The sequence below is a fragment of the Coenobita brevimanus genome, chromosome 93, assembly GCF_032717465.1.
Source record: "Coenobita brevimanus isolate Jiangsu-jjx chromosome 93, ASM3271746v2, whole genome shotgun sequence".
Taxonomy (NCBI): domain Eukaryota; kingdom Metazoa; phylum Arthropoda; class Malacostraca; order Decapoda; family Coenobitidae; genus Coenobita; species Coenobita brevimanus.
The window spans coordinates 13,661,720-13,687,389 of NC_137046.1; the positions used below are offsets into that span (position 1 = coordinate 13,661,720).

General features: G+C 41.6%; 1 protein-coding gene across 1 annotated transcript in view; it reads right to left on the reverse strand.

Moving 5' to 3' along the window:
- Positions 1-25,323, reverse strand: part of LOC145412364 (putative glutamate receptor) — a 123,263-nt gene extending 97,940 nt beyond the window's left edge. The window contains exons 1-3 of the mRNA XM_080282253.1: positions 25,267-25,323; positions 24,566-24,688; positions 24,147-24,367 (exon numbers count right to left, since the gene is read on the reverse strand). Coding sequence (XP_080138379.1) covers positions 24,147-24,367; positions 24,566-24,688; positions 25,267-25,323 — 401 coding nt within the window. The remainder of the gene's footprint in view (positions 1-24,146; positions 24,368-24,565; positions 24,689-25,266) is intronic.
- Between the last annotated feature and the right edge of the window lie 347 nt (positions 25,324-25,670).

Here is a 25,670-nt window from a genome sequence, read left to right on the forward strand (position 1 = left end):
GGATGCTGATGCCCTCCCTTTAGATTTATGCCGCCAGTCTCGTTTTCACTGCCTTCCAAATTCAGTTCCTTGTGCCATGGTCTACCAGGATTCCTGATTTTCTGTTTATGACAGTCGTCCTAGTTTCCTGAAGCCCTTTGGTTACAGGGTGTTCTCTGTTATGTTAGCCTTCTCTGTTCCAAGACTGGCAGTTTGTCCACATTGGATCCCGAGGGTGGGCTTTTGTCTACTCCTTCGTGTGATATTTTGTAGTCTGTTATTGGAAAAAAAAAAGGGCTCACTTCTCAGGTGTCCCTCTCTCTCCCTTTAGAACATGCCTCAACTCATGAGGGCTCTGTCCCTGTCTGTACTGACGGATCTAAGACTATTACTGGAGTATGCTTTGGTGTCATCATCTTCTCTTCCTGTAGTTAGGGCGGTAGCCTCCCTGGTATTGCTTCAGTCTATTCGACAGAACTTACTGCTATCTGATATGTTCACCAAATCATTTTTACTCTCCCCAAGTCTGTTTTTGCGATTTTCAGTGACTCCCGCAGTGCTTTGTCTGCACTGGAGTCTTCTTAATTCATCCTATCCACTGGTTTAATCAATTTTAGAGTGGCTTTTTCTCCTTAGCCGTCGTGGCCGTTGGGTGGACTTCTGTTGGGTTCCCGCGCATGTTGGTGTGTAGGACAATGACAGGGTGGATAGATAATGCCGTATCCTCTCGACAGCCCCCTAATAACACTGGTTTACCAAAAATTTTTGGCAGGCATGAAAGTAGGTGTTCTAACCTAATTTTGGAGTGCTGATTTCAGATTCGAAATCCATTTTCACTCATCACCTCTAGTTTTTGAGATATACATGTACGTATATGTATACATATAGGCCTAGAACCAAAATATTCGCCAAAAATCCATTTACCGTCCTATTTTCTTGGAACCTGGTTTAAAACGCACCCCACAACAAGGTCAAACATGTGCATTGTGCGGCTAGGAACCCCAGTAACTTACTGGTGGTGAGAGGGGGTGGTTAGTGCTGTCAAGTACCAGCAGCACCAGGGGAGCCTCTGTGGGGACCTCAAGGTCATTCGGCTCCTTGTGGGTATGCAGGCGGGCTTCACGAAGTACTGCTGCTTTCTGTCTCTGGGACAGTTGGGCTGTGTACATGCACTTCACGCAGAAGGACTGGGGGTCTAGGAGCACTTTCGTGCCTGGGAAACAGTGTCCAAGAAAATCCTCTGGTGGACATGAACAAGGTGCTTCTTCCCCCTCTTCATATCAAGCTTGGCCTTATGAAGAATTTCGTGAAGGCCTTGGACAAGGATGGCACTGCCTTCCAACTCCTGTGCATTCTGTTCCCAGCTCTCAGTTCTGTTAAGCTCAAGGAGGGCATCTTCATCGGACCTCAGATCCGGGAAGTGCTGAAGGATGAGGTATTTGTTGAGAGAAGCTCACCTTGAAGGAACTGAGAGCATGGGAAGCATTTAAGTCAGTCTGCCATGGCTTCCTTGGTAACACACGGGCACTAGATTACCAAGAGCGTGTCGAGTTGTTGCAGGCTTATCAGGATATGGGGTGCCGAATGTCTCTCAAGATTCACTTTCTCCACTCCCATCTCAACTAGTAAGTGACGAACATGGGGAAAGGTTCCATCAAGATATTACTAAGATGGAGAGCAACTACCAAGACAAGTGGAACAGCAGCATGATGGAGGACTTCTTCTGTTTGCTCCTGCGCGACATCCCGAAGGCAAAGTACACCAGATCGTCCAAAAAAACTCACTTCTGACTGTCTGTAGTACTATGGTGTGTATATATATGCTTATATCCAAGTAAGAGTAATATTTACAGTAGTTCTGTCAGTGTTCTGTGTCTGTTTTGTTTAGTTCTGTAATATGCCATTTTAATATATGAAATAAACTCATAAATATATGCGATATAATACAAAAACGGGATATGTGAAAGCTAAAAAACTTGAGGTGATAGAGCAAAACTGTTTAGAAATTTGAATTAAGCATATCAAAATTAGTCAAAAACACCTATTCACATGCTTGCCTCAGATTTTTTTTTTTTTTAACCAGTGTAATTACCCACTTCCTGCTTCAGATATGACACCTTCCTTGAAGTACGTAATTCGTACTTGTTAGCAGCGACAGTAGGATGCTGTTGCTCATAATAAATTAAATGTAATTTTTCAGAGTGGTTGTGTTGAGGGTTCTCCCTCTCCATGCCTCGGCGATTGGAAGTGGATCTTGCCCAGCTTCATACTGGGCACTCACGGCTTACACATAGGTTCCTGATGTGTGGTTGGACTCAGCTGTACTGCGATGATTGCCTTGTTACCCTTACTGTCTGTCACTTGTTGGCTGAGTGTCCAAGTCTGGGGGACATACGTCAGATTCCTCAATAGGCATAAGGGTGAGGATGGTGCCTACTGCCTGTCCTTAATTCCTGGAGGAGCCTATGGCGATTTTACTGATTGCAACCACTTTTATAGGTAATGGATATTACTAAATTATTCTGTTGTAATTTTAAGTATTTTATTTCTACAAAAGAATGTTAACTTTGTTTTCAATATGGATTTTTTTTTTTTGGGGGGAGGGGGGCGGGTGTCTTTTACCCTGTTGTCCGGTGGCATATGACGGTGGCAGTTATGCCACCATTTTTTTATTATAAAAAATAATCAGTCAATCCAACCTTGACACCTTCCCTCCTATCCTCCCTCCCCTTTGCTGTAGCCCTCACTTCTCCCTACAACTATCTTCTGCGTGCGAAATACTGTAATCCCTCCAAGACCCGACATGATAGAGCCAAAGGTATGTCCAGAACTTGGGTTTGTCCAGGACTTGGGAAAATGCCTCCTGAACAGGTACTTATGGACCCTAACCCAGCCTAACCCAGAAAACCACTTATACAACTCCAACCGGACATGCATAGCACCTATTTAAGACCCTATTCACACAAAATTAATAAGGGACAGAAAGCATGAAATAAATGAAAAGGAACCAATGAGGATTTAGAGGTGAGTATGGAAAATATTTAGCAGTATCCAGAGTACTTACAACGCGTCCGTGGCCGTCGCGAAGAATAACCCACCTCCTCTCAGACTCTGACAGTGCAAAGTTGCATCTAAAGCAAGTACAGCTGGAGAAATTTCTGCGCGGGACAGTGTAGATGGCAGCAGCAGCGACAGACAGAAATGATCTGGTAACAGTGCTGGGAGTGAAGCATTGGGTGGGAGTTGCGGGGAAGGTGAGTGATGGGGGAGAGGAGGGGTGGTGGTGGGGGTAGGTGAGTGTTAGGGAGAGGTTTAGCAGCCACTAACTGTGTCAACAAACTCTGCGTAATCATTCCAGTACAACTTCTCTATTAACAATAAAAGGTAGCGGCAACAAGCTGCTAATGATGGTTCAGTATTTGGTGGAATAGGTTCAGTACCTAAGCAAACAGGTATCGCTAATACGTAACCTTATCCTTCGCCTCCGTCATTCCCGATCCCCATTGGAAAGCTTTCTATTGTTGACCGAGAATTTACAAATATTTAGAACTGGTGTCAGCTGCCTCTCGTGCAAGTTGCTTAACAAAGATACTGCAACTTTCATCGCAACTTGTATTGAATACCGAATCTAACATGCTGTAATAGTCCATTTTATATTTGTATAAGTCAACTATTGTTATCTTAAGACCGAACGCTGGCAAAATAATGAAAATACATCCCTTAGACTGACGGCGTAAATTATTATCCTTTCCTAGTCGTATACGACGTAAAGGCACCTACGCTGCTTACGGATGGATGAGCCTGGCCTTCATACCAGACCATAAATATATGCATATTCCAGTCAACACTTTCTTAGGGCCAATCCCTCATATCTCAATAGGCCTATATAAATTTATGCTTATGTGCATATGTGTGATTATACCAGTATTAAGCGTGCATAATCTCTCTCTCTCTCTCTCTCTCTCTCTCTCTCTCTGACACACGCAGTAGATTACCTTACATACAATCACATTGGTAACCTTTCGGTTGGCAGAAATAAGATACAGCCTATTTTTCTGTTGTTATCTATAGTGAATACGGACATAATGTCGCTATTAAAGATGGTGATATATTTGACAAAATACTCAGGACACACACACAAAATTACCAGCACTTTGTAAGACTTGCATTGCTACAGATTGTGCATGCACCAAACGGTTTACGAAATTTTCGTAATGTGATATCCACAAACGTGCTTGCAGTAGTGGTCGCCCTGTTCACACAATTGTTCTAACCAGCCTCCACAGACACACACACACACACACACACACACACACACACACACACACACACACACACACACACACCAACTGGCGTAGTGGTAATGCTTTCGCCTGCCATCTAGTAGGAAGGGGGTTCGCGCCTGATCGGGTGCGAAAAGTTTCCCTAACGAAGTGGGAATTTACTGCTCCTCTTGAGGGAGGGAATAGTTGTGTGCATGTGTGAAGGTCACAGCTTTGCCCTAGATCGGACTATATGAGCTCTCAGCTCTTCCTGGAGGGTACTGAGCTGATGATCACGCCAATCACGTTATCCTGACCAACCTGGTGACTTACACGCACTCAACCAAACGCAGGCAGTTCTCCTTCCACACACACTAAGAGATAATATCACATACTTATTGTCTCATACAACTCACAGTTGTGGAGAATATAACTGAATAATAAATCTCTGTGAATTAGGTCGAAGGACGGACTTATTTGTCCCATTACATGTAAACAAGAAGTGTTTCTCAATTCACCGGCAACTATTCTGTTCTACTGAGTTTCTGATAAACTTCATCCATCAGTCCAGTACTACACGTTCTAACTTTTGTCTGGATAAAGAGATATTATTAAGTGATCCAAGGGCAAAAAACGTCACTGATAGAATGTGTCAATACCAATGACTATGTTGGGTTAGCACTCGGTTGGCAATGTTCTTGTAAACCAGTGCTTTCCAAACTGGGAAACGCGCCCCCCTTTGCGGTGTGTGAGATAGATGGAGGAATGACCTGAAGCCATCTTCCAAAAGTTGCTCTTACTGTATATTGCTGTATGGCGCAGAAGCCTGAGCGTTGAGGAAGAATGAAGCGAAGCAGCTGGAGAGGACAGAGATAAGGATGCTGCGATGGCTGATGGTAGTGTCACTGAGAGAAAGGAGGAGGAATGATGACATCAGAGTAGAGGCAGGAGTTGTGTCAATTGTGGAGAAGGCAAGAGAGGCACGTTTGATGTGATATAGGCATGTGACCAGGATGGAGGAAGTTGGTCCTGTGAAGGTGGCATGGAGAAGTCAGGTGGAAGGGAGAAGAACGAGGGGAAGACAAAGGATTACGTGGAGAGATGGAATTGAGAAAGAAATGAAGCACTTAGGCCTGGAGGAAGAGGACACAGTGGACAGAAGTTGCTGAAGAAAACATATAAGAGCGGCCGACCCCACCAGGGACTAAGGCAACAATTACATATATATATATATATATATATATATATATTGCCAGACGCCTCAATCCCGTTTGGGGCGGCCACAAACAAATCGCCTCCAAGTAGCCCTGTCCTCCGCCATTTCACTGCCCTGCTCCCAACTCACACCCCCCTCTCTCATATACCTCTCCACCCCATCCCTCCATCTCATCCTCAGCCTCCCCCTCCCTCTTCCCCCCTCCATCTCACTCACATACACTCTCTTCGTCAGTCTGTCACCCTCCATCCTCTCCTCATAGCCAAACCACCTCATTATGTTTCTCATAACGCTTCCTATCACATCCACATCCACACCACAACGCTCCTTTATATCCTCATTCGGCAGCCTGTCTCTCCACGTGACTCCACAGGCTCCTCTTAAATAACTCATTTCCACTGCTCTCACTCTTGACTTGTGTCCTTCCAACAATGTCCAAGCTTCACTTCTGTACGTTAGAGTTGGTATCACAATACTGTCATGTAGTAATTTTTTCACTTCCATGCTCACTTCCCTGTTTCTTATCACTGCTTTCAAAGAACCAGCAACCTTTCTTCCCTGCTGTACCCTTTCAAGCACTTCACCCTCCAAACCTCCATCCTTACTCATCACACTACCCAAGTACTTAAACGTACTCACATTTTCCAATTCCTCACCATCCAACCTCGCTGTACATTCACTGACTTGACCCCTCTCAAAGACCATCACTTACTCTTCCCAACATTCACCTTTATTTTCCGCTTCTTACACACTCTCCCAAACTCATCCACTAATCCTTGCAGCTCCCCTTCGTCTTCACTCAATAACACAGTATCATCTGCAAAGAACAGTACAGGGAGTGTCCAAACACTACCCTCTCTCATCAGGGCCACTCCAACATCCACTACCCTACCTTGTACCTCTTTTATTACCCCATCCATGTACAGATTTAACAACCATGGAGACATAACACATCCCTGTTTCAACCCAACCTTCAAAGAGAAAAAATCACTCAGTTCACCATCCACACGCACTGCAGCCTTAGCACCATCATACATACTCTTCACAGCATTCAACAACTTCCCATCTATTCCATATATTCTTAATACTTTCCACAATCCTTGTCTAGCCACTTTGTCGTATGCTTTCTCCAAATCCATGAAGGCCGCATACAACTTCTTTTCCTTATCTAGAAACTTTTCCACTAAAGATCTAAAAATGAATATCTGATCTACACAACCTCTTCCCTTCCTAAAGCCTCCCTGTTCTTCTCCAACTAATTCCTCTGTTATTTCCGTAACTCTGTCAATAAGTATCCTACCATACACTTTTCCTATTATATTAAGAAGACAAATGCCCCTATGATTACCACACACTTCTTTTTTCCCTTTTCCTTTGTACAAGGGAATAATTATACCTGACTTCCAATCCTCTGGAACTCTGCCTTCCTCCCAGGCCAATCTGCACATCTTCCATATCCATTCTACTACTATCTCTCCCCCATGCTTCAACATTTCACCACACACTCCATCAATTCCTGGGGCTTTCCCCAATTTAACTTTCTTCATTGCTTCCACAACTTCTATCCTACTGTTTTTCTTCCTGTCTTCTCACCTCCATCCTTCTCCCAGCCATTCCCCAGCCACTTATACCTGCATCACTTTCATCCTCTATGTTCAACAATTCCTTAAAGTGTTCTCTCCATCTGCTCACTTTTTCTCCCTTCTCCACTAGTAATCTACCATTTTTATATCTCACTCCCCTGTTAACTTCACATCCACCCTGTCTTACTCTCTTCACCTCTTTCCAGAACATTTTCTTGCAGTCCCTCCACTTTAAACTCAAATTCCTTCCAAATTCCTCATCCACTCTCTTCTTACTCTCTCTTACTAATCTTTTTACCTCTCTCTTTCTTTCTACATATAATTCTGTCTTCCACCTCCCAACTTCTTCCACGCCCCTATTTCTCATCCATTCATTGTATGCTTTCTTGTTTTGTGCCACAGCCTGTCTCACCTCTTCAGTCCACCACGCTGTTCCTTGCATCCCCCTCCGTCTTCTCTTCATCCCACACACCACATCACATGCTACACATATTTCTCCTGTGAATATCCTGCACATACCTTCCACGTCCCCCATCTGCTCCAGTTCATATTTGTCCAATCGTTCCTCCACTTCTCTCTTATATTCTGCCTTTTTCTCATCCTCTTGTAACCTTTCCACTCTCCTTGCGATTACTCCTTCTTCCCCTCCTTCCCTTCTTCTATTACTCCATCTTAATTGGGTCTTGATTCTGGCCACCTCCAAGTAATGGTCAGAAAGTCCACTCCCCCAACCTCAATAGGTTCTTGCATCCATTACACATCTTCGCATCCTTTCATCCACACTCACATAATCAATTATTGCCTTCCTTTCATTCAGTTCACCACCCACCCTTCTCATCACTCGCCATGTATACCTGTGGATCATTTTATGCCTGAAGAGGGTATTGGCTATCACCAACCCTCTCCCAGCACAAATGTCCACTAATGCACTACCATTCTCATCTATCTCAGCAGGCACACCCCACTCACCAACTATTCCATCCACCTTCACATTCCCTACTTTACCATTCATATCACCGATCAAAAACACTCTCTCATTCCTTCCAAACTTTTCCATGCACACTTCCACGTTTGTCCAGAACTCTTCTCTCACTCTGCTTGTACGATCTCGCGTTGGCGCATATACGCACACAATCATCCACATTTGTATTCCAACTTTCAATCTTACCCATACAATTTTTGACCCAACTGATCCATTCTCTCTTATGTTCTTCTTCCATCTTATACTCACAACTATACACACTCCTTCTTTTGCCCTCTCATTCTCACCTATTCCTGCACATATACTCCATCCATACTCCCATTCTCTCACACTTTCTCCTCTCCATTTAGTTTCAATTACTCCACATACATCAACTTTCACACCCTCAAGCACCTGGACAATCTCTCTCTCTTTCACCTCATCATTCGCACCTCTTACATTCCATGTTCCAATAACCATGTCCTTTGTCCAGTCCTGGATCGTCATCTTTTGGTCAGTCCTTGTCTGAGGCTTCTTGTTTGTCGTTTTAGTTGTTTTCCGGGAAGGGGCACTAACCCTCCGCCAACCCTTTTAGTCGCCTTGTACGACAAGCAGGGATACTGGGGGAGTATTCTTGAAACCCCCCCTACCCCCAGGGGGTTAACGTAATCTGTAATGTGAGGTGGTTATGTATTGCTCTCGTATTTTGACACTGTATTAAATTTTAGGTAAACATACTAAGTGCAACATCATTATTTATTAGGACAAACTGATAATGTGTGTGTGTGTGTGTGTGTGTGTGTGTGTGTGTGTGTGTGTGTGTGTGTGTGTACTGATAGCCAGCTGAGGAGTTTTAGAGAGAAAGAGCGAGAGAGAGAGAGTCGAGGCGGTGGAGCAGGCTGCATGTTTTCCGTTAACGGGGGAGAGGGTATCCTAGTGTGTAATCGGGTCTATAAAGATAATAAAAATAAATAGGTTTATTATTATTTAGGATACAGGATATCACTGACACCTTAATAACTATACGTTAATGACTAATAATATATATAACTGTTGGCCACTCACTCCCATACTCCCCCCTTTCCCCTACATCGTGCCATATCTGGGGAACTTGCCCTCTGTTTCTGAACCACAACTCAACTTGTATCGTGGTTCACGCTATAAGGCAAGAGAATTATTTTATATACCTCAGACTATAAATAGTATAGTGCACACCCCATTATCGCAAACAATCACACCTGATGAACAAGCCTACACCTTTTCTATCCTTAATGACCTACAGCAGCCTGTACAGCACCCTACCCGTATCCCTGACCGCCTTAGAGAGAGCTCCAACATACTTGGCCTCTTCCTTACAACCAATCCTTCTGCTTACACTGTTAATCTTTTCTCTCCGTTGGGCTCCTCCGATCACAACCTTATCACCTTAACCTGTCCCATCGCTCCAGCACTGCCTGTGGACCGTCCAAAGAAACGTCGTCTGTGGCACTTTGGAGCTGCAGATTGGGAGGCCCTCAGGCAGTACTTCTTTGATTTTCCCTGGTATGATTATTGCATCCATGGCTGGAGCCATTTGAGTTTGCCTTGTGCATTACGGAGGTTATTCTCTCAGGCATGGAAGCATACAAATCTTTCTCATATCCTTTGACTAATGTAAGAAAGACTTGGTTTAATCACGTTGTTCTAAAGGTGTCCACAACAAGGAGAGGGCCTATAAAAGGAACCGGGGCAAACCCACCCCTGAATCACATCTTTCATACGTTTCTACCCAGAATCGTGCTAAGTCTGTCCTTTGCTCTGCTAAAAAGAATTTCATCCTTACTATATGTAATGCTCTCAACTCTTCAACTCGAATTCTTCCCGCTCCTTCTGGCACCTTGCCAAAAACCTTTCTAACAACTTTACCTCATCATCCTTCCCTCCCCTTTTCTACTCTGATAGCTTTGTAGCTATTTCTTCTACTGATAAAGCAGATCTCTTCGCTCAGACTTTCTCCTCCAGTTCCACCCTAGACGATTCCGATGCTGTTCCTCCATCACTTCCCCCCTCTATGTTTCTCATGGCTGACATTAAAATGTCTTCAGTTGATGTATTTTCTGCCATCACAGGCCTCAGTACTAATAAGGCATATGGGCTTGATGGAGTCCCTCCTGTTGTTCTCAAGAACTGTGCTTCTGTGCTTACGCCCTGCCTAGGCAAACTCTTTCGCTTTTGTCTATCAACTTGTACCTTTCCTTCTTGCTGGAAGTTTGCTCTCATTCAGCCAGTCCCAAAGAAGGATGACCATTCCCAAACCTCTAACTATCGTCCAATTGCTTTAACATCCTGTATCTCAAAAGTTTTTGAATAAATTCTTAACAGAAAAATTTTAAAGCATCTTTCCTATCACAACCTTCTTTCTGATCATCAGTATGGGTTCCGTCAGGAACGCTCCACTGCCGATCTTCTCACATACCTTTCAGAATCCTGGTCATCCTCCTTTCGGAACTTTGGAGAAAGCTTTGCCATTGCACATGACATCTCAAAGGCCTTCGATCGAGTCTGGTATAAATTTTTAATTTCCAAATTGCCCTTTTACGGTCTCTATCTTTCTATCTGTGCCTTCATCTCTAGCTTCCTTTCTGGTCGGTCTATAGCTGCTGTTGTAGACGGCAATAATTCTTCTCCAAGATCTATTAACAGTGGTGTTCCTCAGAGCTCTGTCCTATCACTAATTCTCTTCCTTTTATTCATCAATGACCTTCTAAGCTGTACATCTAACCGTATCCACTCATACGGTGATGGCTCCACCCTTCATCTTTCCATTCGGTTCCCGCAACGTCCATCTCAGCAGTTACTTCAACAAACAAGGGATGAGGCTATGGCTCGCCTAATGTCAGACTTGGCTCGTATCTCTGACTTGGCTCGTATCTGTGACTTGGGTAAAAATAATCTGGTTGTTTTTAGTTAATCAAAAACTCACTTTTTACACCTATCAACCCGACAAAATCTTGCACAGGTATACCCACGAATGTTTAATAATATTTAGCTTAATCCTGCAGCAACCTTGAACATGCTTAGGGTTTCATTTACTCGGGACTTGTCATGGAAAGATCATATTACATCTCTTGTAAAATCCACTTCCAAGAGATCAGGTGTGGTAAGCCGACTCCGTTCCTTCTTTACCCCTGCACAATAGATGACTCTATTCAGGGATTTACCCACCCGTGTGTGGAGTACAACTCTCATGTGTGGGGAGGCTCTCCACATACAGCTCTTCTCAATAGGGTGGAGTCAAAGGCTTTTTGTCTCATTAACTCTCCTCCTCTTACTGACTCCCTTCAACCTCTGTCTCTTCATCGCACTGTTGCATCTTTATCACTTTTCTATCGCTACTTCAATGGTCACTGGTCCCCTGAATTGTCTGCATGCATTCCTTCACCTCTATGACGGGCGCATAGCACCTGTCTAGCAGCAAACTCTCATCCCTTTTCTGTCCAACTCTCTAATGCAAGAGTTAACCGTTACTCCCAGTCTTTCATTTATATAACAGGTCAGCTCTGGAACTGTCTCCCTCTGTCTGTGTTTCCTGATTCCTATGATCTCCAGTCTTTCACACGCAGTGTGTCCAGGCATCTCGAAATGATCCAATCTTGAATTTGGCTCTTTCTTGTATTTTGTTTTTCTCTTGGAAGGAACAACAATTGCGGGCTCGCGGCCTTTTGTTCCTTCTTTGCATTAAGAAAAAAAAAAAAAAGTAGCCTTTATCACAGCATAATACAATGGCCACATATTATAATTCGAAGGATGAAGCTTAGCCATTCGAGAAATTGTCGGGCACACACACACACACACACACACACACACACACACACACACACACACACACACACACAGCTCGCTGGCGCAGTGGTAACGTTCTTGCTTGCCATCTGGTAGACGGGAGTTCACGCCTTGCTCAGGTTGCAAAAAGTTTCACTGACGAAGTGGGTGGTTACTGTCCCCCTTGAGCAAGGGGACGGGTGTGTGCGTGTGTGAAGGTCACGGCCTTGCCCTTAGATCGGACTATATGAGCTCTCAGCTCCCTTCCGGGAGGGTACAAGCTGACGATCACGATCATCAAGTGATCCTGACCGACCCGGTGAATTACCTGGTGAATTACACACACGGTCGCGCGTTGTTGCCACGTTAGCCAATTCCCGCAACCAGGCGGTCCAGTCGGAAATCTTGCCAAGTGTACCTGAGGGGGGGTTAAGGTGGTTTGGCCATGTGGAGAGGATGAAGAGTGAGAGGCTGACAAGAAGAGTGTATGTGAATGACGTGGAGGGGGGGAGAGGAAGGGGGAAACCAAGGATGAGATGGAGGAAGGGAGTGGAGAGGTATATGAGTGAGGGTGGTGTGAGCTAGGAGCAAGGCAATGATATGGCGGGGAACAGAGAGACATGGATGCGATTTATTTGTGGCCACCCCTTACGGGATTAAGGCTTCCGGCTATACTGTATATATATATATATATATATATATATATATATATATATATATATATATATATATATATATATATATATATATATATATATATATATATAAAGTCACAGGTCATGCATGCGTCTTAGACTCTGATGAGTCAAGTGGTGATACACGAATCCATCTCATTCAGCTGCTTACTACTAACCATCAAGTCACAGCCTTCCCAACCACAGCCAATTAGAGACTTCACCAGATCCTGTTTCAGAAATCTGCCACTAGGTTCGCTTCCGTCGCCCAGCTGTGATGCGGGGTAGGCATTGAAAAAGTAGCCAGTGCTTAATTTCGTTTTAATTTTGACAGTAAAACACGTCAAAACATATTTTACTCATCAAATTACCCAGATGGCATGATATGCCACAAAGAAATTACAGTATAGGAGCCCTTTGATTATATACAATGTATTATAAGTGTCATTTTGGAAACTCCGCTTTCGTCAGTTTATTCATCTCTGTAAGCATAACATAGAGACAAAACCTAAGCAATTTTACTAGAACAATCCATAAAGCAAGATAACAGTGATTAAAATATTTGTCATTCGTTAGTATCCACAAAAGAAAATAGATGCGTAGCCGAATATTTAGCAACACCTTTCTATCTGCCGCCCTGCCTGACATGACTTTTCCTAACGATACGGACCTTTTGAACGTCTTGGTCATCTTAGTAACCAAAGTCTAACACAAATAATTCTTTTAAATGTTTCCCTGGCTCCACTGCACAGTTTGATAAGTTTAAACTTCAGCACTTCGTATTATAGTGTCGTACCGAACCGGCGATTGTTTGGATTAATAAGGCTGACTCGCCAACTAAGTAATCGTTCAGTACATTATTTTCAGTGGAACTGCTTACTACTTTAAAGCATGCTAAAACACACACATCAGAAGTCCTGAAGGTAATCTCCTTTTACTAAATGCACACGATTTATTCAAATATATATAAATAAACAGCACACTATTTTAGTCCCCAAGCGAAGATTATCTGAAAGCCTGGTTATTCTTTCTTTACAGGTATATGTATAAGCGCTTGATTGAATGGGAAAAAATATTCCTATAAATAGCAGTATTATTATAAACTTAGTATTAAGTACAATTTCACAGGTCTTTAAAATCCCGCAAAAATATTTAATCGAGGCTGGGCGACGCTAGACCACCTGGTGGCAGACCGCTGAAACAGGTTTGATGAAGCCTCTAATTAAGCAGTATATACTGTATATATAATTCACTATGATCTGATGTATAATCTATTTTTAATATAGATGTCCCCTACATTAAACCAAGTTCCTCGCCTGACAGTCACCAGCTGATGAATGCAAGTGTGCAATATAGGAAGGTATTGGGCACTTGCAGTCGATGGTGGTCTGCTGGGAGAGGTTCTTCACTTATTGTATAAATTATGTAAATACATTATACTATCCTGCTTAAGTTATTCTTATTAGGGCTGACAGCTGACGTATATGGAAATGTTCCTGACTCGTCTGGTTCCCTTTCATATATTGATGTCCCCTATATTGGGTTGTGCCTCGACTGACAGTCACCAGGTGATGAGTGCAGGTATGTAATGTAGAAAGGCATTACATATCTGCAGTCGATGGTGCTCTGTTAGTCGAGGTATTTCTATCATTAGTTTAAGTCTAGCTATTTGTAGCTGTAGGATTTAGTATAGGTTAGCGATTTGTCTGTTAGGTGATTAGTTTTAGGGTCTTTAGATTAGTTTTTCTTTATAATATAAGGTATACAAAATATAAAACCAAGAAAAAATTTTAAAAAATAATTACAAAAAAATAAATAAAATTTTATATATATATATATATATATATATATATATATATATATATATATATATATATATATATATATATATATATATATATGTACGTTTGCGTGAAAGTGAGTCAGTATGTATGCATGGAAGTGTGTGTGTGTGTGTGTGTTTAAATGTATATACATATATATATCCGGCCTTAATAACCAGGAGCTTCGGCCCCAATGGTTGATAGGCCAGGAAAAAAAAAAAAAAAAGTATAATTCTGTTGGGCGAGGGCCATCACTTTTTGTACATATTATGCAAATACATTATACCATATTGCTTAAGTTATTCTAATTGGGGCCGACAGCTGACGTATATAGAAATGTTCCTGACTCGTCTGGTTCGCTTTCATGTATTGATGTCCCCTATATTAGGTTGTGCCTCAACTAACAGTCAGCAGGTGATGAGTGCAGGTATGTAATGTAGAATGGCATTACATATCTGCAGTCGATGGTGTTCTCTTGGTCGAGGTATTTTTCTTTTTATCATTACTGTAGGTTTAGCGATTTGTCTTTTTAGGATTTAGTATAGGTTAGCGATTTGTCTGTTAGGTTATTAGTTTTAGGGACTTTAGGTTAATTAGGCTTTTTTTTCTGTTACATAATGTAAGGTTTAAAAAAAAATAATAAAGAATTTAAATAAAAATGAAAAAAATAAATACAATAAAAGATATTTATCTATCTATCTATCTATATATATATATATAATGGATGTGTGTATCTATATATCTATCTATATATATATATATATATATATATATATATATATATATATATATATATGTATGTGTGTATGAAAGTGTGTGTACGCATGGATGTGTGTATGAACGTATGTATATATATATATATATATATATATATATATATATATATATATATATATATATATACTTGCCTTAATGACCAGGGGCTTCGGCCCCAATGGTCGATAGGCAAAAAAAAAAAAAAAGATGCATATTATGGCTTTAAATATTATTACAGGTTGAAGAAGTTTTAATACCAAGGAAATTTCAAAGAATATGCCGTATAAATAAACAAAAAAGTAGGAATATGCACTTACGATCATAAATGGCTAGAATATGCATTTGCATATGCACATATGCAAATGCATGATTATCCTAAGCCCATTTATGAGTTTCTGTCATATGAAGTGAGAGAGTTAGATGTGATAGACCCAGTATTATACACTGCAACAAACACTCACACACACACACAGAGGGATTCAAGCTAGGTGGACGTGTGACACCGGCGCTCCGCACCAAATCATCACGGCCAGTGGCATTACCTAAATAGTATCTTGTATGAGTCAAGCTCAGTACAGGTTAGACTAAATGATTGTTCATTATAAAAAGGAAAAAAATAATAAGTTTCAACAAGACTTGTAAAAACAGGAAATAGAACCAAGACGAAAGAATACGCTGAGTCATCTCTGAGGTTTGTTTACAACAAGACGGAGACTGTAAGTATATGCTTTGCACTTTAAGTATTGCAAAATGGATACATACTTCAGTAAAACAAATTTGGAAAAGAAAAGGGATAACGGTAAAAAGCAAAATGATGATTTCTACCAAGAACTGGTTGAAGTAGAGACCCACAATAGACTGGTTGAACGTGTAAACAAACTAGAAATGGCTTTCAAAAATGAAATTGATGAAATAAAGAAGCAGATGCACTTGCAAAAGGAAGAAATAGAAAAACTAGGAAGGGAGGCCAATAAGAAAGACACAACCATCAGTGAACTAACCGTGGAATTGAGTACACTTAGGAAGAAAATTAGTGAAATGGCAAGTACAGTAGTCAATCACGAGAGTGTTATGGAAGAGTTTAAAAATGACACAGAGACAATTAGGCAAGTTAGCAGTCTTATTGACCAGAGCAGTGATATTGAGGAGAAGATAACACCAGTAAATGAAGCTGTGCAAAGCTACAAAAATGATGTAAAAACCACGTATGCAGAAATGGTGAAAGTAAAGAAAGACTTAGAAACAAGGGTGGAGGAAAAAAGCATTAAAAAGGAAGTGAAAAGAATAATCCAAAACAATCCAAAGTTAGTCAGAGATTCAGTAGAGATAAACAAATCAATAGTAATCACTGGTATAGAAGAGGATGAAGTTAAAAACAAGATCACAAGAGACAAAAAGGAGATGGCAAATGTAATGAGCTTACTGAAAGAAGTATCAGAGGAAATCTGTAGTAAAGACATAGAGGAACACAAAAGGTTAGGGAAATACGAGAAAAGCAAGACAAGACCTCTAAAGGTGACTTTCCAGAGTGTAAACACTGTGGAAGAGATACTAAAAAATGCAAAGAATCTTAAGGAAAAAGAAGAGTTCAAAAATGTATGGATAAAAAGATGCCTAACACAAAAAGAAATGGAATTACTGAAAGAGAAAAGGGAGGAAGCAAAAACAAAAAATGAGGGAAGATCAGAAGAGGACAAGAAGAAATATTTTTACAAAGTAATAGGATTGCAGGTACGAAAGTGGTACACAAACAGGATGGAAGAAAAAGGAGGAAGGTAGTAGAACAATGTCAGGACAAGTATATAAACAAGATGATAAAGTTGATGTACTCAAATGTGGATGGAATGGTATCTAAATTACTAGAGATGAATGATTATGTCAGAGAAAATGAACCACAAATAATATGCCTAACTGAAACAAAATTAATACCAAGGATATCAAATGACATACTAAACTTAGAGAAATACAATATATGGAGAAGAGACAGATATTTAAAAAAAGGAGGAGGAATTATAATATTAACTAAGAAAAATCTAAAAGTCAAGGAAATAAAACTAGATATACCATCACAAGTAGAACTGATTGCAGTAGAGATCGACACATCTGAAGGTAAAGTAATTGTAGCCAATTTGTACATGCCACCCAGATCAAACACATGGGAAACAGACGAATATGAGGACCTGGCAGAGAGTACAATTCAGAGTGTAAGATCATTGCTACATAAAATGGAAGAGAAATCGGAAAGAATTATACTAACTGGGGACTTCAATACAAATATAAATTGGAATACTCTAGATATAAATAGCCAAGAAAGCTGCTGGGACCAAAAGCTCCTGGATCTCGTACAAGAGCTTTTCTTAACGCAACATGTGAGGGAAACCACCAGAAAAAGAGGACTTGATGTACCTTCAGTGCTAGATCTAATATTTACAAGGCAAGAAAATGATATTGACAGTTTAATATATCACCCTCCACTCGGCAAAAGCGATCATGCAGTCCTAAACTATAACTTCAGGATAGCATATGACATAGTAAACAGCAATGATAGTTACAAAAAGAGCCTAAACTATAAAAAGGGAAATTATCAAGACCTAAAGAAGTATTTCTTAGAAGTTGATTGGGAAAATGAGCTTAGAGAACAAGATTTAAATGCTGTATGACATGTAGAGGTGTATGGTATGTAGGAGGACTGCTGGGCCTTGATAGCAGGCTGTGAAGCCTATGCCCAGAGTCGGACACATAAATATATATATATATATATATATATATATATATATTTATATATATATAGATATAAAAAATTATGTGAATTTTATGAAATAGGAGTCCAGAAGTACATCCAACAGCACAAAGAAGCAGATAAGAAAATACAGAAATGGTTCAATACAGAATGTAAAAAATCAAAAGAAAGAAGAGATTTGTTGTGGAATAAATACAGAAGACACAATAGTGAAAGGGCGTACAATAATTACAAACAGGCAAGAAACGACTATACAAGAATAAGGAGGGAAGCCCAAAAACAGTTTGAGGAGGATATAATAAATAAAAGTAGTGATCAACCAAAGCTGTTTTACAGCTATATCAGAAGCAAAACTAAAGTAAAAGATATAATACAATCCATTACGGACGAGGGAATCACTTATACACAAGAGAAAGATATTTGTGAAGCACTAAATAAGAATTTCCAATTAGTTTTTACAGAAGAAAAAAATTTTGAGAGGGACTATGTGGAAAACGCATGTCCACACATACTACCAGATATACAAATAGCAGAAAAAGTAATACAGGAGGAGTTAAGTAGATTGGACAGAGGAAAAGCAAGTGGTCCTGATGAAATTTCATGTTGGGTATTACGAGAATGTGCAAAGGAGTTATGTAAACCATTATTTTTAATTTTCAAGAAATCCTTGAGTCAAGGTAAACTACCAGATATTTGGAAAAAAGCAAATATTGTCCCCTTATTCAAGAAAGGAAATAGACAAAATCCACTCAACTACCGACCAGTATCACTGACCAGTGTTGTAAGCAAGGTATTAGAAAAACTTATAAGAAAAGCTTGGGTAAATCATCTAGAAGAACACAGTATGATAACAGAAAGACAGTTTGGTTTCAGAAAAGGAAAATCATGTGTTACTAATCTGTTGAGCTACCATGACAGAGTAACAAACACAATACAGGAAAGGGAAGGATGGGTGGACAGTATCTATTTAGATTTCAAGAAAGCTTTTGACACAGTACCACACCAAAGACTTTTATGGAAACTGTACCATCAAGGAGGAATTCGAGGCAAACTGTTTTGTTGGATGCAAGACTTTCTCATAAAAAGAGAAATGAGGACAGTACTAAGAGGAAACTACTCATCATGGAAAGAAGTGACTAGTGGAGTACCACAGGGTTCGGTGCTGGCACCAATCATGTTTTTAGTGTATATAAATGATATAAACAGTAACACTGGAAATGAGAGCTATCTGAATATGTTTGCAGATGATGCAAAAATACAAAGGAGAATTACTAACACAAACTCTTGTAAAGAGCTACAAGAACAATTAAATAAACTTCATGAATGGAGTAGTACATGGCAAATGGAATTCAATGTGGACAAGTGTCATGTAATCAAGTTTGGTAAAAGTGGAAAAAGACCTGATTTGGATTATAATGTTAGAGCAAAAACCCTATATACATCAGAAAGAGAGAAAGACCTAGGTGTGATTATCAATAACAGACTATCTCCGGCTGACCACATCAGCGAGAAGGTACGGAGCATGTATACACTGCTTGCAAATATGAGAATAGCATTCACATACATAAATGAAGACATGCTAAGAAGGATAATAACATCATTCATTAGACCAACCCTGGAATATGCATCAGTAGTCTGGAGTCCTCATCTCAAAAAGCACATAGACAAGATTGAAAAAGTTCAAAGGGCCGCTACAAGATGGATACCAAGCTTAAGGGACCTAAGCTACGAAGAAAGACTAAATAAACTGAATCTACCAACACTACAGGAGAGAAGGAAAAGAGGTGACATGATAATGCTATATAAATGCATATCAGGAAAGGAGAAAATAGACATAAATGATTACTTAACATATGGAGAAGCATCAGCAAGAGGACACTGCAAAAAACTGCATAAGAAGAGAGGTGATAAAGACGTAAGGAAATTCAGTTTCCCAAACAGAGCAATTGATCAATGGAATGCACTACCGAATGAAATAGTGTGTGCCAAAACAATTCACAAATTTAAGGATATGTACGATAAATATGGTTTAAGACACGGGATAATACGAGCTTGCCTCATTCCTGTAAAGATACAATTAGGTAAGATCAATTAGGTAAGGTAAGAACACACACACACACACACACACACACACACACACACACACACACACACACACACACACACACACACACACACACACACACACACACACAGACGCTATTGATTGACCTGAAAAAGTCTAGGTCTGATTCATGCTTATATTAGTTTGTGACAAACAGCCAGGATGTGCTTACGATTTAGGAAATATATAAAATTCACACTGACAGCTAAGATGCATTTGTCTTAAAATCTGACATACTTTAATGCCTTATGGTGTAAAAAATACTAATAATTAACTGAAACAACGAAGAAATGGAATATTATATATACTTTATTTTCCATACACTACATATCTACGTCACAATTAAGAATGTATGAGCAACTTTTCTGAGACATATCTGAGGTAAACGTCTGTGTTATAATAGGGATGTTATAGATACCGAAGGGGGGCGTCATTATATAAGGTTACGTGTTGTTGATTTCTGTGTGTTTATAACAGGTTACATGATCACTAATCTGACCATTTTTCATCATGTCATGAACCATCACATCACAGCCTGTTGCTATTTCGTGTGTTCCCCTATCATAAAAACATTCATTTACAATCAAAGCATATAATGTTACGACAGTAAATGGCTACTAAGCCTCTCCCAACTCTCCGCTACCCCCACTCCCATCCCTCCCAACACACAGCTACTCCCACTACACCCCATCCCTCACATCCCACCCCTCCCACCACACAGCTGTCCCCAGTACCCCCCCAGTCCTTCACCTATCCCGCACGTTCCACCCCTCCCTTACCCCCAATACTGTTACCAGATCAAATTATTTGCCGCTCCTGCTGCCTTCTACGTGGTGTTCCGCGCGGAAATTTCTCCAACTGTACAATAATCCAGTGTTGCACTGCACTTAATCCTTTGCATGCTGAATTCTAATTTCTTAACACTGAACATTCTTTTCTTATCTGCGCTGCACATGAAACTCAACAGTGTTGCACTCTGCATTCAAACCTTTGCACTCTGAATTTTAATTTCTTAACACTGCACATTCTCTTCTTACTTGCTTTGCACTTGAAACTCACCAGCGTACAGTAGCACTCTGCACTTAATCCTTTGCACTTTAAGTTCTAATTTCTTACCACTGCACATTCTGTTCTTACCACTGCACATTCTGTTCTTAACACTGCACACCACTGCAAATTCCCGTGCGGTCTAGTGGCGAGTTTTCGATGTTTTTCACTGTCAAAGTCCTACAGTAGATGTTGCAGGCAGCTGAGGGACGCGTCGCTGGGACGTGGTGATGGACTACCCACTGCAGATGACTCCGAAGAAAGCCACAAACTCACGTCCAGTGGCGACTCCACCGTGGCCGATGTGCTGGGCTGTGACTCAGAGGTGGAAGGCCTGTCTTGGTGAGGCAGTGGTGTGGAGCCAGTGCTTGGCACGATGGGGGTCACAGGCCTGAAGAAACTGTCAATGGTTGATTAACATAAGGAATGGTGATTCTGGCGAGTGATGATGCGTTGCCTAAAAGAGTGCACTTCCTCCACAAGTCCCAGGGGCCCCATCTCCCTGTTGCGATCTGGGTGTTTAAGGTAGTCCAGAACTTGCTCTCAGCTTGGGGATGGCAGGAGAGTGGTGCACTGAGAGAAGTCCTCATCCTCCTTGCTGTCCTCATCGGAATCTTCAAGCTGGGTATGTGTGCCCACGACTGATGATATGATCTCAATATCAGACATGATCGGATACCCATGATTGCCCGCATCATCATCCAACCACTCACGCACTTCGTACACATCCACCTTGTTGCCAGCCGCATGAAGATGCTCATGGAAGTCATCCACATCAAAACCTAGAAATCATGCACCACATAGGCTCCGAGAAGCAGACGAGACTAACCACTTTCTAGAGTCTTGACAGAGACTTCCCTCCATGCACTGGCCCAGTTGTAGATGCTGACTTGAGGTTCTACCAGCGAAGGTTTTCCACAGTCTGCTAGCCTCACATGTCCCATCCCTCCCTGCTCTCATCCTCGTCCTCGAGAACAACCATCACCTTGTCCAGGAACTTCCGACAGTACAGCCTCTTTGTTGTCATGATCACTCCTTGGTCCATTGGTTGGATAAAAGCAGTAGTATTAGATGGCAAAAACAAGCACCTAATGTGGCCATTCTCAGCCACGAACTCCTTGACGAACGGATGTGCAGGTGTGTTGTCCTAGAGAAAGAGAGCCTTTACCTGGTCGCATGAGATTCCCAGTGTGTTCGTCTGATAATGGATGACTTCCATGATGAAGTGCTGGTGAAACCAGTCTTTGAAGATTTTGGCTGTGAACCAGGCCTTCACAGAATAGTACCACACAACACGAAGGACATCCATCACCCCACGAAGGCACCGAGGCTGCTTTGCACGGCCAACAAGAATGGGCTTGAGCCGGCGCATGCAGTTAGCATTGGTGCAACACAAAAAAAGATATCTGTTGCTTGGAGAGCTTGTGGCCAGGTACATGCTTGTCTGTCTCCTCTGCTAGAGTGTTCGTTGGCAGTGAGTGATAGAATAGACCAGTTTCGTCAGCACTGTAGACTTGACCGAGAATGAGGCCCTCCCTGTCGATCAAGCCCTTCGCCTTCTGCCGAAACTCTTCTACTCCCTCCTCATTGGCGTCCAAAGCTTTGCCCTAGGCCTTACAGTTTGTAAGTCCATGTCGTAACTTGAAAGCAAAGATTCAACCCTCATATGCCTTGAAGTCTAGGGTGTCGTGTAACCTTGCGAACTTCTCAGCAGCAGCCATCAATTCCATAACACACACCAGCACACCAGCAGCACATTGTTAATGGTACCAAATTAACATGGAGTGGTCAATTTCTGCAAACCTGGGAGGGTACATAATCTTCCTTTGCACGTTGTGTTTTGTCTTCGATGTGAAGTCATCCGTGTCCCGGGATTTCTTGATATCAAACAAGGTAGAGTGGGCCAGGTTGAATTCTCGGAGGCTGCAGGACATCGACCATCCCTCATCCACCTTGTCCAGTATCTCCCTCTTCTTTTCCAGAGTTAGAACCACTTATTTCCTCTTCTCGGGGGGTGGGGCCATCGTCACATACACGAATAGGAGGCAGCAGAGGAACAACAGGGCCTGCAGCAGGTAGGGCACCACCACAAAAGAGAGCACGTGGGCGGCCATGGTGATGAGTGTGCACTCACGATGATGGGTAGGTGAGAAATGGGGAGGAGGCAGCGTCACCCTGCCAGACGTCAGCGGAACTACAAGACAAAACACAGCTGTTTGGCACCGTTCAAGAAGTTCAAAATACGGTTTTAAAAAATGTCGGATTTTTTGTGTGCTTTTTTTACGTTTTTTGGCTATTTTTGGGTTCCGAAGGCCCGGGCCCAAAATGTCTAGGAATTGGGGCGTCTTGGACTTGGGCGTCCAAATCTTACGGGGATTACTGCATACTTTTTTTCTTTTTTTTATAACAACATTACCTGCTTGTGACATCTCCACCCTTTTCCTTTATTTACAATATTCCTATTCCCAAACGCTTCCTCCTACATACTTTTTGTCCTCCACCACCCCAGAACTGATCGAACATGAAGTAGACACTTGAAACATATTTATTACTGAGCTCAGTACTTTCATCTCCTTACTGTTCTTCACCAAAATATCGATATGAATTAAACAATAAAAACATTAGACCATAAACCACAAACAGTTTTGTCTTATAACTTCAGCTATAACAATGAAAATGTTTTAGCGAAGTCAGTGATAATAATCCTGTGCATCCGAGTCCTTCCTCAAGAATCTTTGTGCACTAATGCCATTAATTTATCAGTAATATTACCATGTCTCATGCTGCACAATATTTTTAATTGTAATGCTGTCTCCAGTGTTCCAGTCACATAATCTGTCTTGAGTATCGGCTGTTTACTATTCCATGCAGCTCGGTCTAATATTATGTTACCAGATCAAAAGACTCGGAACACCCAGGCTGGCAGGGACACATTTCTACCTACAACTTACCTGTCGCATTGCAATAGGTGTCACCAGGGAGGTCAAATGACAAACACCAGACTTCATACCCCTTACAGAAGTGAGAAATCAGGTAGATGTGAAGACTATAATGATCTGAAGCATGCCTGATGTACAACATATGATTAAGTAAATGATGGGCAGCCTTCAATCAAGTACTACCAGTCTCCAAGAGCTCATAGTACCAGCACACAACTTATAATCGTCTTAATTTCACAACCCGTGAAACATCAAAGTTTACCTGAGGATTGATGTGTTGTCAATGAGGAGCAACATTGAGTTAGTAATGGCGAGGGTATTGCGGAGGTGGTACAGGCGGTGCAGTGGGAGGTGAGTGAGGATGAGCAGCCTCGTTGACCACACAAAGAGGCGGCCGTTGACGGACCACTCTGCAAATGCAGCAAGGAAGGCTGGATCGTCGCTAACCACCACCACAATCACGAACCATGACACAAGCCGCAGCTGTTGGGCACACTGGGATGGAGGTTAAATGGTACTGATCTACACACATCAGCAGTGCTGTTATAGTAACCTACACATATCAGCAGTACAGTGACAATAACCAACTCTCCTTAGCAGTGCTGTGATGGTGACTTACCTGCATTAGCAGTCTTGTGATAGAGATCTATCCACATCTTCAGTAATATGACAATGACCTACCTTGCGACACTGGCTGACCACCCAGGAGAGCTCTGCCTGTGTCACATTCTTGTCCCATCTGTCCGTCGCCACATGGAACACCCCGACACCATTTGGGGCTGCCACCTCACTCATGCCATTGAACTGGTGGCACAAAAAATGTTTGCAAGGGAAAGTTAGGATGCATCTAACTCGTGTAAATATTCGCACTTACAAATGTTTAAAAAAATAATACATATATATAAACTTAACAGAAGCTATTATGCAGTATGCCGACTGCCCCAGATTGGACGGCTTCTGTCCGAAGGTAGGACTTAGCTTCAAGAAAGGGGCAAAAATAGCATAAAGAAAGGCTACCTCCACCCATTAAACCCTCAAGCTAATGATATTATGACAAAAGTGAGACGGCACACAATACAGCATAGAAAAAAATATATAATTATATGGAATTTGTTACTGGAAAGACGGAAGGTTCTATGCTGAACCTGGAAAAATGTGAATTCTTTTCTGGGTACTTTTTTCACTGGAAAAGGACACATGATTGATCACTACTTTCAGTTGTTAGCCCATCTTGCCTGCACTCGAAACTCTCCATCGAATTAGCAACAGTTACACTGCTAACTAATCAGCTACAGTCACCTACGATATTTCCACGCCAGCTCCTTCTTATCCTCAACTGAGAATATTTGTAATCAGAATCCATTGTGCACGTTCTTTCCTGCCTGTTTCTGTGTCTCTGTGAGTCCATAATTATCAGGTCCACTGCAAGACTGAGCCATCTCGTCAAAGGGAGAATGATAACCAGAATTAACAACTCAGCAGGCTGGCGAAGTGTAAATGGGGAAGGCGTGTCTTAAGAGTGATTCATGTAAAAGCCGAAATGTTGCAGCGGTTTTGCCTTTGTGTGACAGAGGGAACCGACAGCGTAGCAACATATGCAAACATTTGAAAAGGCAAATTATTGCCACCCACTGTAAATGTTGGCCATGGACTGGGCTCCAACCAAAGGTGCAGCTCGAGGCACTCACATCGCAAGAAGACTATGCCACGTATCGAGCCACTTCAGCTCCCTTTGCTGCCTACGAATTCATAAAATTTTACAAATATCCCCTGTATCAAATCCCAT